The sequence below is a fragment of the Budorcas taxicolor genome, chromosome 19 (assembly GCF_023091745.1).
Source record: "Budorcas taxicolor isolate Tak-1 chromosome 19, Takin1.1, whole genome shotgun sequence".
Taxonomy (NCBI): domain Eukaryota; kingdom Metazoa; phylum Chordata; class Mammalia; order Artiodactyla; family Bovidae; genus Budorcas; species Budorcas taxicolor.
This window is the reverse complement of record NC_068928.1, coordinates 48,594,164-48,611,206: the sequence shown is the minus strand read 5'-3', so window position 1 is coordinate 48,611,206 and position 17,043 is coordinate 48,594,164. Positions and strand designations below refer to the sequence as shown.

Genomic DNA, 17,043 nt, shown 5'->3' with positions numbered 1-17,043 from the left:
TCCGGTATTTAAAGGCATAGACCCAGAAAATAGCTATGTGTTTAGGGGGAGGTGTTTGGTCTCCTTTTTTTAAAAAAAAAAAAATAATTTAGTCAGATGAGATTTCTAGGAATCCAAAACTAAACTCCTTTTTTTCTGAGAAATGAGAAATTATATAAAATACCTCAGTTTATTTTCAGGCATACAGGACATGTACAAAAGTAACAGTAAAAAGATGGGGTGTGCTGTCTTTGCTGAGCTGTTTTTGATGGCAGGAAATACTTCATCATTGAAATTTGGTCTTCATACACAACTCAACTCCACCATGTACTAACTCTGTAACCTTAGACTAGTTTTACAAACTGAGTCTCAGTTTCCTCATCTGTAAATCATAATTTAAAGATCTAAGCATTAAATAGGATAATGAAGGTACAGGGTCTCCCACCAGGTTTGTAGTCAGTGGCATCTGTAGGTTTTACATGTGTAAACGTAAGCTGTCATGTCAGTAAGCTGTCAGGAAAAGGCAGCAATCTATGGGAAAAGAAACATTGTCTTTGATAACCCCATAGTCTGAAAGATCAGATTATACACTTCTGTATAAAATACCCTTAAGGACTTTTATATAAAAATACTTGACCTGAAAAATACAGAAAAATTGTTTATAATTTTCAGCTTGCTTGATTGCAGGTTTGCCAACTTGAATAGTGATATTTAAATATTGAGCTGTTCTTGGGGACTTCCCTAATGGTTCAGTGTTTAAGACTCTACTCTTCCACTGCAGGGGACGTGGGTTTGATCCTTGGTCAGGGAATTAAGATTCTGCGTCTCACATGGAAAAGCCCCCTCCTCTCCCCCCCAAAAATTGACTCATTCTTTATTATTGGATAAATGAGCATCATGATAAAACTAAATCCTTTTACAGGCCCATCATTTGCTATCTGTTCTAAACTCCACCACTGAGTCGCACAGTATCCTGTGTCTAGTAAGATCACCCATGTCTCTTGTGTTTTTAGTCTGAAAGCTTGGACCTTTGCACGGACTGGAAAAACATGATTATTTCAATTTTTTGTTGTGAAAATCTACTTTTAATAAAGTATATGTAATTTAGAGTCATAAAAGTATTGCCTTCCTCAAGAATTAAATTCAGGTGTAAATTTATATGAGCAGATTATATGAGCACATTTTTAGAAGTAAAATATTTTTAGAAGTTTGGTGCAGTTTCTTTAGATTAGAAGGAATTGTGACTGGACTTCTTACAGAATGGCGTTTTTATTTGAAACGATGTTTGTTCATGATTTCTCTCCCTGACTTTTCTAGAAACGATTGGAACAACAGAAGCCTACAGTGATTGCAGCTTCTACTACTTCCCCAACCAACAGTACGACTAGTACCATCTCTCCAGCACAGAAAGTCATGGTGGCCCCCATAAGTGGCTCAGTTACAACTGGAACTAAAATGGTACTAACTACTAAAGTTGGATCTCCCGCTACAGTAACATTCCAGCAGAACAAGAACTTTCATCAAACCTTTGCCACCTGGGTTAAGCAAGGCCAGTCAAATTCAGGTACACACCTGTGATTAAATAAAAGCTTGCTTTCATTCAAGAGAAAGAAATTTCAGTCCTTTACCTACTGAAATGAAACTTTTCTTTAGAAAATTCTTTTTCTTCTGCAGCCGGTTGAGCAAACCAACTGTAACAGTAGGTTTGTTACAGATAATGTTCCTAATATTACATTAGCGAAACTCCTCTCTTACATTATTTCACTTTCAACATTTACATGGTTCACTTACTTTGAGTGGAGTGGAATGCTTTTCTTAAAAATACAAAAATGAGCCACATTTCATGCCTTGGTGCCTTCCTAGAAGTCACTGCGTTGCTGGTTATTTTAAATCTGAAGCTTATCGAATGTCTTATACCCCATTAGCCACCAGCACAGCTGCCACATCTGCTACCACCATTGCCAGCACAGGTCAGACGTTCCAAATTACAGGCAGTCCAGTCACTGTGGCAGGAAAAGTAATTACCAAACTTCCACTTCCTGCAAACAGCAAGATTGTCGCTGTAAATGTGCCAGCAACACAAGGAGGTAAGGGAAGTGTGGAGAGTTTTGATTCACATCTGCCAGATCATACTGTTGCCATTATTTTCATTTCCTTTTCACTGATTTCAGTCTTCGGATCTCACATTTTATGTAGCCCACTAAAACCCCCCGCCACACCTAGTTTCTCTTCAGAAACCAAGCAGTACCTGAGATGTTACTAAAGAAGCAGTTACTAATGACTTCTTCATCTTTTTTTTTAAGGCGTTGTTCAAGTACAGCAGAAAGTCCTGGGTATCATTCCATCGAGTACAGGTACAAGTCAGCAAACCTTTACTTCATTCCAGCCCAGGACAGCAACAGTCACCATTAGGCCCAACACCTCAGGCTCTGGAGGAACCACAACCGCTTCCCAAGTAAGAGTCCTTTACAGGTTTATTTGATGTTAATAACCACATTGGTTGGAGTTTTTTGAATGGCCTCCTCTGGGATTAATCCAGCTCCTAATTGTTCTTTGCCCCTTACTTTATCTGTGACAAAGTATTGGCTTTTTAAAAAATCTGTTAGTTATATTTCTAGTGAACTGTTCATTTTTAACATTTTGTTAATACCACATTAGTACAGTTTATGAATCATGAAGATTGCTTTTCCAGGATTTTACAAAAATATTTCTTAATTGAAAACAGTGGGGAACACTGGATCACCCAGGAGAATGTTCAGTACAGCTAAGAAGTAGAGTGAAAAATACACTCCACAGCCCTGAAACTAGTCTGTCAGCTGATACGCATACAGATTAGATACATCATGTCTTTGGCACTAGTATGAGAAAGGCTTAATGTTCTGCAGACTTGAGAACGTTCTAAACCTCACCCTGAAGGTAACATGCTCCGTATGAAAGAGCTTTTGGCCTCCGATCTTGCTCCTGTGTTCTCTGGGTTACAGATACGGAGCTCAGGAAAAATAGGACTCCTCGTTTTCCTGTGAGCAACTGTGGTGGTTATAGAGCAAGCTTTCCTGGGTCTTGTTCTTTTCTTTTAGTCTGTAGGCTATTCTTGGTATCAGTGATGAGGAGTGTCGTATGATCTGATTTGAATGCTGTTTTCTCCCCTCAAAAATTTGTCTTTATTCTGATGCTTCATATAATTTAATATGTAATGTCCAAGAGTCTCTGTCATTTCTACAGACATGTTTATCAATATAGAATGTTTAAAGATCTCTCTGTTCTGAGTCCATCATGCTCTAATCTTTTAAAAACATTTAATTCCTTGTCCTTTGTGTCATTTGTAGGTCATCACAGGGCCTCAGATCCGCCCTGGTATGACGGTGATTAGAACTCCACTCCAGCAGTCAACACTAGGAAAGGCAATTATTCGAACACCTGTGATGGTACAGCCAGGTATTCATCCACCCCAGCGTTATCATTTTACATCTAAATAGCCAGTGTAGGAAATCTATAATATTCTGTATTCGGCACTCCACATATTAGAAAATACCAATATGAATTAAGATTTCAAAGCATACTAAATTTCTGATTTATCATGGGATGTCCCCATCGATTTCATTTCTGGCATTGTCAATAAGAGCTAAGCAGATTCAAGTATGCTTGTTTAAAATGTTCTTCAAACCTCTAGTTAATGGGATATATACATTGAAATCACTGGCGTAAAGAGAATGAGCAGAGAAATCAGTCTGTGTGGTAAAGGACAGATAAAATCAAGGAAGTGGCTAAGAAGCATTTAAATGGAAAGCGTGAGACAAAATTACAAAGGCAGTCCCTGCCCTTTTTAATGTAAATGTTAAAGCTCCCCTATTAAAAGTTGAAGCCAATAAAGACTGAGTGGAAAAGCCTTTATGAAAAGGTACCTAAAAGCAGATTACCACAGAAGGTTAAAAAAAAAAAGAAAAGATGGTTAAGGATACATGAAATAAAGGACAAAAAAAAACCAAGGGGCAGAGAGAAGACATCGATAATCCTATTAATACCGAACAAAGTCAAATTCACAATTAAAAAAAAAAACAACTAGGACACAGAGGGTCATTTTATTTATTTTGGCTTAAAGCTAAACATTGCAGTGAAGATGTAATCTTGTATCTTTAAATAAGATGTGATTGAAGTGTATAAAGCAAAAGCTGTTTGAAATCAAGGAAGGATTAGCAGAAGCATAATAGACCAGAACCAGACTATATCAATTTTGTACCTTTAGGAATACGCATTAGTTGCAAATATTTGTGAGCTGTTCCTATGAAAATGGTCTTAAAATGAGCCATGGGTAAAACCTTGAAGAATTCCAAAAAGTAGAATATGTATAGACTACATTTTTTGTAGTGAATCTAGAAATTAATACTAAGGTATTATACTAATAACTTTTATTTGCTTGGAATTTATAAACATATGTTTTCAAAAGTGACTTTTATGTTAAAGAAAATGTGTCATTACAAACAGATTATCAAATAGCAATTAAGCCAGGCTGCAAAGCTGAACTGGGAGGCAAATTCATTCATTCAACAAATATTTGAGCACCTACTCTAGGCAGTTGAAATATGTTGGTGAACAAAACAGACTCAAAAACCCATGTTAAATCTTAATCAGAAGTTAGAAAAATATATAAAACAAGTGTTAAATGAAAATAGGAGGAAGTAAAATAAATATAAGTAATGATTATAAGGCAAAAAAGGCAAATATTAAATTCTTTTCTTTTGCAAGTCTGATCTTGACAAAAGGAAACAAAATGCTAGTTTACTAAAAGTAGGAATGAGAAAGTGCCATAAAAATAGAGTGAACTAAATCTTTTTGAATCACAAGGCATAGGTATATACTATGTTTATAAATTTCTAGTCTTTTTAAAAAATTGTTTTGGCCATGCCACATGATATGTGGGATCTTAGTCTCCTGACCAGGTATCAAACCCACACCTTCCTGCAGGGAAAGCATTGGAAGCCACTGGACCACCAGGGAAGTCCCCTAAATTTCAAGTCTTAATGACTCATATCAAGGAAAGAAATTTGGAAAGTTGCCATACTGTTACATACAAAAAAGAATTCTAGACCTCATGGATTTATAGGTAAAATTCTCTGAAATGGTTGGAAAACAATTTCTTTCTTATAAGAAATAGTTTCAGGGCATAAGGGGAGAGGGGTGGGATTGATTTTTTTTCCCATTCATTTTACAGATTTAGCATAATTCTAGTATAAAACATGGCTTGGTATTTTTTTGAAACAGCAATCCCCTAATGCTTAAGCAGGATTTATCCCAGAGAAGAAAGTATGGTTTGTTATTTCAGTTAATACTACAATGACAATTGATGAAATTTAATATCTATTTGTGTTTAAAAATAGCTATCAGGCAGCTGACTTAAAGGGAAGATAAAACTGATGTAAAGAAGAAAAGTTTATAGATGATAAGTGATAATAGACTTGCATATGTGAATATATATGAGTGTGTCTGGTGTGTTGTTTGAAAAGCAAGGTGGCCAGTGGGGCTGGGGTGCCCAGTGAAGACTCTTTAGAGTTGTAGTCAGAGAGATGGAGGGAGAGTGGATATGTGCTGTGTGTATGTCTGAGTGGGCGCTGGTTAGCGTACCCTGTTCCTACCACCACACTCGCTAGCCTTTCCCAAAGTCGTACATTCCCAAGATGGAATAAAAAGTGTTTTAATTTTTGAAGTTGCATTTCTGTGATAATCTAAAAATAAATTAACACGTACATATTGGGGATCGTCTGAATTACATCATATAACCCTTTTTTCCATCTGTGATTATGACGACATTGTATCAATACAAGATGATGAAGTAACTTTCTATGAACTGCTCCTTGAACTTCAGTACAAGAACATAGTGTTGGGGTCCAGAAGTTCGTAAATTCAGGCACTTGTCTGCATATACTATGCTATTTTTCAATTCATCTTTATGAATAAATGGATAACAGTAACCAAGAAAAGTTTAGAAGAAAGAGAAAAAAAAGAAAACTTACCCTGCCAATTTTTAAAGCATATTTACAAGCCACTGGAATTCAGGCACATGCTACCAAAGCAAACTAGCCCAGCTGACGAATTGCAGGCCCTGTGATGCTGTCATACTATGTCCGATTGCTGGAATATGTTACTTTAGTGACAGGGCTGGCAAAGGTTCAATGTAATGAGTACCCAGTGGTGGGGGGAATATGAGTGAGTATAACCTTTCTAAAATTCAGTTTAGTATTGTGTGCATACTGTGAACACAGTATCTTTGGGAGGAGTTCATTCTAAGGAAATAATTAGAAGCACAAAAAAGTTTATAAGCAGGGATTTCACCATGGTGTTATCTAAAAAAAGAAAAGGGGAAAGTGTTCTAAGGGTCAAAATTGATTTAATTTTATACATAATGCAGTAATATTAACCACCAATCATTAAAAGAAATATACACAGAAATATATATGTAGACACAAAAGGACAAACAGGATGCGAACATAAAACTTCAGAAATATGATGTTATTTACTAATGGATAATGAATTCAGACTTTGTAAGTATACAACCAGCTACCAAATAATTACCATCTGATTTTTTTTTCCAGTTATATCAGGTTAAATGAGAAACAGTTTTTCAAGAAGATGATAGAGCCATTTCAGTTAAACTTCATTCATTCTATAGACAGTTATTGAAGAGTAAATACGAAAGCATTAGTTAAGCACATTGCTCTAATATTGAGGATATATAGGGGTCCTTGACCTCTTGCTTCTCCCAAACTGTTAATTGGCCCAGAATATTCCAGATTATATGTGTTTTGTTTAAAAATTACATTAGTTAATTATGTGTTGTTATTTTTAATTTGTATTCCTAAGGAAAGACTGCCTAACGGCATTTTTTACGTATTCTCCTCCATCTTCCCTATTATCATTTTGGCTTTAGAGTCACAGGAAGAGCATTGTATTTTTTTTTTTTTTAAACTCTTCTACGGAGAACAGGAAAGGGAGAGAGGTTGTCAGTGAGCTGAGTGAAAACAGACTCATTGACAACCTGGTGGGTCCTTCGGGTATGGGTATATGACTAAAGGCATCTGTCTGTCGGCATCCCATAAGTCTTTTTGAAAATTGAGAAAATACATTCATGCGAAGTGTTGAAAGATATATCTCAACTCAGAGGACCACTCTGGGCACAGAAGCACTCTAATGTTTCCCTGTTTACATAGGTGCTCCTCAGCAGGTGGTGACACAGATCATCAGAGGGCAGCCTGTCTCCACTGCGATCTCTGCCCCTAGTACCGTTTCCTCCACACCTGCACAGAAAGGGTTATCTTCAGGAACATCCACTGCGAGTCTGCAGCCTTCAGCCTCACAGCCCCCTCGTCCCCAGCAAGGACAGGTGAAGCTTACCATGGCTCAGCTCACTCAGTTAACACAGGGCCACGTAAGTAATGTGACTTCCCTTTTCACGTTAGAAGTGATCTTATTTACATCTGCTGTGAGTTTTAAAACATGGACTTATTTTCAGAGATTTAAAAATGTACTTGTTTTAAGAAATGGCTGCTTCCTAAAGTCAAAGAAAAGTACTTCTTAAAGGCAGGATGTGATCCGTTCAACTGTCCAGAATGCTGAGATTGTGTGCTGTAATAGCAGGGTGGATAACACATTGAACCACCAAAATTTTATTAGTTAACTAATTTGCTTGGGAAAAATGAAATTTGAGTACATCAAGCCGTTTCCTTGCAACACCCAGTGTTACTGTCAGTTCTGTCAGTTCTTCCAGTAGTAATCCATAGAGTGAATGTGGTTGCCATCAAAATCCCAAGAGAGGTGTTTTAAAGTTTGACAAGCTGGTTTTTAAAACATTTATATGGAAGTTCAAAGGATCCAGAATAACTCTTAATACTTGTGAAGAAAAGGAGGATTTGCCCTATGTAGAAACCTGATATAAAGACTTTAAATTATAGTCCTTCACTAATTAATACAGTAAGGTTCAGACACAAGGATAGGTGGACCAGTCGGTACAGAACAGTAGAAGAGGACCCATATGTATATGTGGACACTTGATATATGACCTGCATGGCAGTGTGGATCAAGGACAGACTGTTCAATAAAAGGTCCTGGCTTGGACCACAACCTCACTCATAAACTCGGCTCCAGGAAGATTAAAGTCCTGGCTGTAAAAGATAAGACTATAGTACTTGTCAGAAGGTAGGAAAGGCTTTCTTAAAGACAGAAAATATTCACCATAAAGGAAAAGATTTATAAATTCAACATTAGAAGTAAGAACTTTAGTCCATCAAACATGAAAGAGTGAAAAGAGTGAGGGAAAGGTGCACATGTAGCCAGCCAAGGATTGTTCTCCAGAAACGAAGAGTTACTACTACAGATTAAGATGGGGAAAAATCCAGATAACTTGGTAGAAAATAAGAATAGACACACTTGATGAGAATAGAGGAACTCTTAAATGTCCACAAATCCAAAAAAACTGCTGAACTTTGTTAGTAATGAGGGAAATGTGTATTAAAACCATATATTAAGAGATTGGTATAAAGTAAAATGTCAGACAAAATCAAGAAAAGCAAAAACGTGGAGTAGAATGAACTCTCATACACAACTGATAATAATGTAAATTGGTTTGGCCACCTTGGAAAACTCCTCAATACTTTCTAGCAGAGTTGAAGACACAGCATGCCCCAGGTCACAGCAGTTACCCTCCTAGGTATGTTCTCTTGAAAAGTTCTTGTTCGTCTGAGCCCCAGAATAACGGACATGAACATATACAGCAGCCATCGATTAGATCAGTAGAGCGGTAATGCCTTCCTACAGCAACTGAAATGACCAAACTACCGCAATGTAGAACTACATTGTTGAGCTAAATGAAGAAGCAGGTAACAAACATACATTATGATCTACTTGCCTAGGATTCAGAAACAGGCAAAACTAGCTACATTGTGCAGAATTAGGGGGCTGCTGCATTGCCTTCCTGGAGGGGGCACCAAAGGGCACCCTTCATATTCTTTGTAAATAATGGTGCTCCTGAAGTCATGAGCCTATGGCCTCGTAGAGATCTGTATACACCTCAGTGGTCACAACGCGATGAAATGCAGGTACTGTATCCGTGAAATTAGCGCTTCCCTCTAGGGCAAAGGAAGGAGATGAAGATCAGAGCAGGTCACATGCAGAGCTTCTTGGATACTGGCGATGATGACCTGAATGCTGGGTTTATAGATCTTCACTTCATTATTATTCTTTATACTTTGTGTTTTATGCAGTTTTGACTGTGCACACAAAGTATTTTAGAAAAGCAAGACTGAATAAGGGGCTCATGAGTAAAAGTGCACGGAGCTTAGTAAGTGAACTTTGCAGTGTCAGTTTTGACTGTTGGAGATTTGGGGTGGATTGGTTTTACGTTTGCTTTCTCATTCTCCCTCATGCTTCTGGTGGCTGAGAGGATTAATAAGTCCTGGACAGAAGTGGTAGTACACATGGAGTTTTTAGTTCCTGGTCCCCATTTTGGTGACAACGCAGACATTAGTGACCTTCCTCACGTGGTATTTGCATTCCATGTGTAGAACCCTAAGCTTTCTATGCTTCAGCATACACACACTCCATAGATCGTTTGGTACCTAGTGAAAAAGCTGAAACTAGGAGACCTGGGCTTCTCACTGTGTCTCACCTTGGACTTGCTCTCTAATTGTCGGCAAGGGACTTGAACTTTCTAACTTGAGTTTCCTAATTGGTAGGAAGAGTGTAGTAATATTTCTTTCCTTACTCCACAAAGTCACATGTCTATTGTGAGAATCAAATGAGGCATGTCTAAAGTATGTAAAAGTTATAAAATAATATGACTACAAATAAGGTGATTTAAACTCAGAATTTTGTGGAGACCTTAGTCACTTCAATGCTCTTATTTTATAGACTGGGAGACTTAGATCCAGGTAAGTGGTGTTACTCATAGACAGATTCCTGGCTGTCCATGTGCAGAACTCGGACTGAAACTCTGGATTGTTAATTCATGTTTTTTCCACTAATCACCATCAGTCTTTTAAAATAAATGCCGTTCTTTTAGCTTATCTGTATTTCTCTTGGTACTATTCCATAGACATTGAAATACATAGTTTCATTATTTTAAAGGATCTTTTCAACATAAAAACAAGTATACTTAGAGATTGATGTTTTTTGAATACTCTTTACATGTTAGGTATTTTTTTTCTGTAGGGTGGCAATCAAGGTTTGACAGTGGTGATTCAAGGACAAGGTCAGACTACTGGGCAGTTGCAGTTGATACCTCAAGGGGTGACGATACTTCCGGGTCCAGGACAGCAGCTGATGCAAGCTGCAATGCCAAATGGTACCGTTCAGCGATTCCTCTTCACCCCGCTGGCAACCACAGCTGCCACCACCAGCGCCACCACCACCACCGTCTCTACTACAGCAGCAGGTAGAACTTGGGGGCTGTCGGAAGTGCTGCTCGTTGGTGTCACAAGTTGCTGGGTGACCAAGGAGGCAAAAGGACTGGGGCTTACCGTGGGCGGATGTGCCCCAAGCTGAGGAGCGGCCACAGCTGACTGGTCAGCCTCACAAGGGCTCGACCAGATCTCTTGCTCGGACAGACTCCCTGTCGCCACCCCTCTCCCCCTTTAGGAAATGAGGAAAGCAGGGGTAGCGCACAGTAGTAAAGCGCCGTGGCGACCGTGCCCCCTCCTGCTCTCTCCCAGACCTGTAGTTGCTGAGTGAATCACGGACGTGCTCACCAGGCAGATGGTCTGTCCAGCTCATAAGCTAGGACTGAGAGCTCCCAAACCGGAGCACTCTGTGAGCCTCCCCCTGCAAGCTGCTGTCGTTCACTGACCCCATGCCGTAGGAGAGGGATACGGGTAGCTTAGCCTGGGCCACAAGTCCGGACTGATGTCCAGAGAATGCGCTTTGTTTCGGAAGCCAGCCTTCCGGAGACCTCACAAAACGTGTGGCGGGCAGCCGTGAACATGGCGAGGTTCCCTGATAGGCGAGTTCTGACCAAAGTATTTCCAGATGGAGCATTTCTAAGCTTCAGTCCTCTGTCCTGAAATGTAGAATTCTCACCTTTAGAAAATCCCCTTCAAATTCTTCTTAAACCACAGTCTTACGTTCTAGAGTCATAAGTATTTGCTCTTGCCTTTTCACAGGTACAAGTGAACAAAGACAGAGTAAATTATCGTCCCCGACACAGGTGCAGCCAGCCAAAAGCCTGCCTCCAGCTCCGCCGTCGAGCGTGAGTCCTCCAGAAGCCCAGCCTCAGCCTGCGCAGCCCGCTCAGCCTTCAGCTCAGCCTTCAGCTCAGCCCCAGCCCCAAACCCAGCCCCCGTCCCCAGCTCAGCCTGAAACTCAGACTCAGCCTGAAGTTCAGACCCAAACAGCTGTGGCCTCCCATGTCCCTCCTGAAGCACAGCCCACCCAAGCACAGTCCTCCAAAGCCCAGGTTGCAGGACAGTGTCCGCCTCAGAGCAATGGCCAAGGACAGCCTCCTGCTCGCGTCCAGAGCCCGCCACAGACTCGAGCACGCCCATCGACGCCATCCCAAGTGTCTCCCGGACAGCAGGCCCAGGGTCAGACTGCAGCCTCCCAACCGATTCCAATCCAGCCACACACATCTCTTCCGACACCTTCCCAGGGCCAGCCACAGTCACAACCCCAGGTACAGTCTTCAACTCAAACTCTTTCACCAGGACAAACGTTAAGTCAAGTTACTGTTGCATCCCCGCCCCGTCCTCCGCTCCAAGTACCGCAGCCTCAGCCCCAAGTCCTGGCTGTGCCGCAGCTGCCACCACAAGTCCAGGTTCTCTCCCAGATCCAGTCGCAGGTTGTGGCTCAGATACAGGCTCAGCAAGGTGGTGTGCCCCAGCAGATCAGACTCCAGTTGCCCGTTCAGATTCAGCAGAGCAGCCCTGTGCAGACTCACCACATCCAGAGTGTGGTCACAGTACAGGCAGCCAGTGTGCAAGAGCAGTTGCAGAGGGTTCAGCAACTCAGGGAGCAGCAGCAAAAGAAGAAGCAGCAGCAGATAGAGATGGAGCGGGAACACACCCTCCAGGCTTCTAATCAAAGTGAGATCATTCAGAAACAGGTAAAGTCGTTGAGTGAAAGCAGCATGTTCAGTAGCTTGAATGATTGTGCTGTGCATTAGACGTAGTGTTTGGTTGTGTTAGCTTTCCGTAAACGAGACACAGACATCATTGTCGCTTCAAGTTAGAAGCAGCACTGCATTGACCAATACGTATCACATGACTTGTGGTCTGGGACTCTGTTGTGTATAAACAGCCAGTACTTACTGGTGAAAACTACCCGTATTTTGGGAGAACTAAGAGGGAAAGAATGCACATAGGAAGTTTAAGCATCTTTGAAACTTGAAGGTTTGACTAAGTTTTGAAGCCACTTGAGGCATCGTGGCAATTTGTTTGAAGGTATTCGCAGTTGTCCTTCTTTAGTTGGTGTGTAGACTAAGCAAATTTTACAGGCAGATTAAACTCATTTGTATTTCCAGTCATAGCTTTGTTTTGAAAAAAAGAAGTGTTAAGTACCATTACTCCATAGCAGAAATAAAAAGCAACCTTGTGCAGTAGCCTCATCGTGAAGTAAGGCAATTTAGATGAATTAGAGTTATTCTACTTGAAATGAAGTTTCATGTATAATAAATAATATCCTACATTACTGGAGAAAGCTTTCTTTGCATTTACAGCTTGCAGTACTCTGCACTTATCAGGAGTGTGTGGATTTCAAGTGTTCCCAAGTCATGAGAACCCAGTTCCTGGGTCTCCCATTTACAGTCCGTGAAGCTCACTCACCTTCCCTGGGCTTTATCCTCCTTAAAACACTCTTTTCAGCCATGCAAGGCTATTGTAATGATTAAACTAGGTCATGTATATAGAAGCACTTTTTATTTTTTATTAAAATATATTTGACATGTAGCATTGTATAAATTTAAGGCGTATGACTTATTTGACACAGATTGTATCTTATGATTGCCATCATGGCAATAATTAACTCCTCTGTCATGTCACATAATTTCATTTCTTTTTGGTGATTGGAATAATTTAAGATCTAGTCTCTTCACAACTTTGATGATTGTAATACTGTTGTTAGAAGCACTCATTAAGCAGCAGAGGGATTTTGAAGATGTATGGGAATATCCTTATAAAATTAATGTCATCTGCAGTATTTTAAAATGCATTATTTTCCATCTTTCAGTACTGTATGGGCCATGAACTGAGAATTGTTATAATGTCTCTCTCTACGCTAATTTCTGTATAAGTTGGGGATGGGCTGGAATGGAGTGATCTTTAATGCCTGGGAAGGAGAACATAACATTCAAAACATGATCATAGGAGGATGATAGCTGGGTTAAAATTACAACTGTATTCATTCTTTACTCTCAGACAAGTTAGTAAATTCTTTATATCTCAGCATCTCATTTATAAAAATGTCCCTACTGTTCAGCATTGTTACAGTGAATGAACGAGGTAATGTCCAGTGCTTCACTCAGTGCAGTGCCCAGTACATGGTAAGCACCTGGGGCATACTGTGGCGCTAATTTTATTTGTACCATGATATAAAATTCTTAGTTTCTTTGGGAAACACATACACACGCTCAGATTTCTACTGTTGTTACCCCTGTGCTAACTTGTAGTCATTATAAAATATGCATTTTTGGATTTTATTCTGTCCTGAAGGTGGTGATGAAGCATAATGCTGTAATAGAACATTTAAAACAGAAAAAGACCATGACTCCAGCAGAAAGAGAAGAGAATCAAAGGTAGGGAGAAATGTTTATAACCCATTACACAGGCTCTCACTGTGCATCAGACTCTTCTCTTAAAGTGTGTGCATGAACGAACACACACACACACACACGCATGGGAGTTCTGAGTTTGTGTTTTATCCTGATTGGAGTTTATTAAATCAGAACACTGAGTACTAATAGATGCTTGTGACTGGTTTTGAAGCACTCTTTGAAGCTTTCCATTCCCAGAAAGTTAGTATCAACTATAGAGACATAGAAAAATTATGTCTTCAGCCCAGAATAAAATGCCCAGCATTACATAGGTTGTGTATTTCTCTCTAGAATGATTGTCTGTAACCAGGTGATGAAGTATATTTTGGATAAGATAGATAAAGAAGAAAAACAGGCAGCAAAAAAACGGAAGCGAGAAGAGAGTGTGGAACAGAAACGTAGCAAACAGAATGCCAGCAAGCTCTCTGCACTGCTCTTCAAGCACAAAGAGCAGCTCAAAGCTGAAATACTGAAAAAGAGAGCGCTGCTAGACAAAGATCTACAAATCGAAGTGCAGGTAAGAAAGTGTTTTCTATCCTCCTGTGTCCAGTGTTCAGCATCGGATTTTACTCTTTTTTTTTTCCCCCTTTGAAATTGTGATTAAACTTAAAACCTGAGTTTGTTTCCTAGAATTTACATTTTTGTTCCTAGAATAAGTAGTAAGTAGTGGAACATATGTCTTTTAAAATAAGATAGATGTTTATGTTTACATGTATATTGTAATCTCTAAACTGGCCCCTTGGAGAGGTCTAGGCTTTTGATTAAAACATTTGAGGATCCTCTTGACTGTAGTTCTTCTTGTCTGCAGCATAGTCTTGCCAAAAGCTGCCAACTTTCATGAGAAGAGTAAACAGAGAAACTGGGAAATAATGTTAAAGGAAAAATTAAGTGTGTTCATTAAATAAGGCCAGATTTCTTCCTTGACTTGTAACTGATCCTGCAGGCGTGGCTAGTCCTCTGTATACTTGGAGAATTTGTTGAGAAATGAAAGATTACTCATACATATTTAAACAGTTTTTTAAAAGAGAAGTAGGCTATCTAAAGCATCTCTAAAAATGTCTTGTACATTTTGAAAAGTGAGAAATATTAAGTTAGAAATATTAAATATTAAATTAGTAGGTCATCTTACTAATGAGCATTGCACGTAACTCTTGAGACATTAGAAATCTTTGCACTGAAGTCAGAAACTGGCGGTAACTCCCAGAATCACCATTATTACTCAGCATCTCTGGAAATTCTAGCTAACATGTTAAGCAAAAAAAAAAAAAACAAGATAAAATTTGTTATTGTGTATGGTATGATTATATTGAAACCCCAAAGAAAAATTATTAAAATTTAAGAGCGAGTTCAGTAAGGTAGTCACTACTAGATGAATATCGAGGTGTCACAACCATTGTCAAAGGAAATAAAAATAAAAGAGCCAATAGTCTGTTGTGATCCCCCCTCAAAGATTACCATTTTAAAATTATTTATATTCATATATATTATTTGTAATATAGGTATTTACATAAAACACATCTTAATCAGAATCACACTGTAAGCATATGCTGAACATTTTTCTGCGTTCTCTATACTATGCTGCCACTTAAAAATGCTGTTACTACCGCAGATACTCTAGTGTACAGTAGTGGTGTTGTTTCTGACAGTGTATTGCTCATCTAATGAGGGAGAAAAATTGCACTTAAAGTATTCAGCATTATTTTAACTAATAGAATTTATTGCTAGGATGATTTCCTTTGAAGAACAACTTTCAAATTTATGTATGCTAGTATATTTTAACAATTACTTTTAGTTATAGAGCTGTTATTCTTATTGTCAAGATGTGCAGTTGGTCCTTTATATCTACCTGTTCTCATATCATTTATGATTGCCTTCTTTGAAACAAATAGACTTCATTTTTAAGAACAGTTTTAAATTTACGTAAAAATTATGCAGAAAGCAGAGACTTCGCATATGTTAATGTTCTTGAAGGGGTGGTCAAAGTGTATACCCTTTATACTGTCTTGACAATCTTAATTTTCCTTAAATTAAATGTATGTTTATAAACTTTATGTTATAAACACATCATATTATTTAGGAAAATGAAACTCTTTTTAAATCATCATTTCTAAGAAGTTGTAGTGCTTAATACCGCAGGTGTGTCTATAAAATATTTCACATGGGAAAAAGTGAAGATTGTAATTTATGCAAAATTTCTTTTGAGAAGATAGCTCTCCTTCGAGTCTTAAATTCTAGACGTAGAAGCACAGTAAATAAGGCGCATCTGTCTCATACTCCGCTGGTCAGGCCATGTCTGGAGGGTCACATCCTGTTCGTGTCCAGTATGTCCAGTCTCACTCTAAGGGGATGGAAGGAGACCAGCCGAAAGGAAGCAGCCAGCGCGTGTGGACACTTGAAACCATGTCCTGAGCGGCGACTGCGGTGACCAGGCAGGGCCCTGGCGTGTCAGAAGGACCGTTCTTTTATACACATACTCGTCTCTCTGTCAAACCTCCTTTGACGATAACTCGCAGCTTTCTAATTGTGTAATTATCATTTTCTGTTTCTAGCTGTCTGTTGGGTTTAAGGTAAAGTAAGAACCCTCTTGGCTTCAGTTAGCAAGACTCCCTCGCCTTAGACTGAACTAGGGAACTCCTCGGACAAGGGAGGGAAAGTAAGGTCCTCTGGCCAGGACGTTATGTAAATCGGTTGATGGTCTGGTATTTTCTTTAATTGACGACAGGAAGAGCTCAAGAGGGACCTGAAAATTAAGAAGGAAAAAGACTTGGTGCAGGCCACAGCAGTAGCTGCCACCTGCCCCGCAGCACCGCCCGCACCTCCAGCCCCTCCACCTTCGCCTCCGCCTCCGCCTCCCCCGCAGCACCCGGGCCCCCTGGCCACGGCCACAACCACGCTGCCTGTGGCTTCCCAGAAAAGGAAGCGGGAAGAGGAGAGAGACTCCAACTCCAAGTCCAAGAAGAAGAAAATGATCTCTACTACCTCAAAGGAAACTAAGAAGGACACAAAGCTTTACTGTATCTGTAAAACGCCTTACGATGAATCTAAGTGAGTAGATCTTTCTGAGCTCTAGTTTATTCTCTTAAAAGTGTAGCTAAGTTTCCAGTTTTGAAGAAAATGAGGATATCAGTAGCAGTGTAAATGAAAATAGTTAAACATAAGATATTTCATTTGTGGTCTTGCATCTGATATTCTTAACCTTGACACTAGAATAAAAATTCGTGTTTTTTTTTACCCCACGTGTTCATGATTCATGTTTGTCCTTCATCATATTCTTTTCT

The 17,043-nt window shown here is 39.4% G+C and overlaps 1 protein-coding gene across 1 annotated transcript in view; it reads left to right on the top strand.

Moving 5' to 3' along the window:
- Window positions 1-17,043, top strand: part of BPTF (bromodomain PHD finger transcription factor) — a 131,700-nt gene that overhangs the window by 100,236 nt on the left and 14,421 nt on the right. Inside the window, exons 18-27 of the mRNA XM_052657404.1 lie at window positions 1,297-1,543; window positions 1,905-2,066; window positions 2,283-2,434; window positions 3,306-3,414; window positions 7,182-7,399; window positions 10,177-10,399; window positions 11,124-12,061; window positions 13,665-13,747; window positions 14,057-14,282; window positions 16,488-16,810. Of these exons, the coding sequence (XP_052513364.1) occupies window positions 1,297-1,543; window positions 1,905-2,066; window positions 2,283-2,434; window positions 3,306-3,414; window positions 7,182-7,399; window positions 10,177-10,399; window positions 11,124-12,061; window positions 13,665-13,747; window positions 14,057-14,282; window positions 16,488-16,810 (2,681 nt within the window). The remainder of the gene's footprint in view (window positions 1-1,296; window positions 1,544-1,904; window positions 2,067-2,282; window positions 2,435-3,305; window positions 3,415-7,181; window positions 7,400-10,176; window positions 10,400-11,123; window positions 12,062-13,664; window positions 13,748-14,056; window positions 14,283-16,487; window positions 16,811-17,043) is intronic.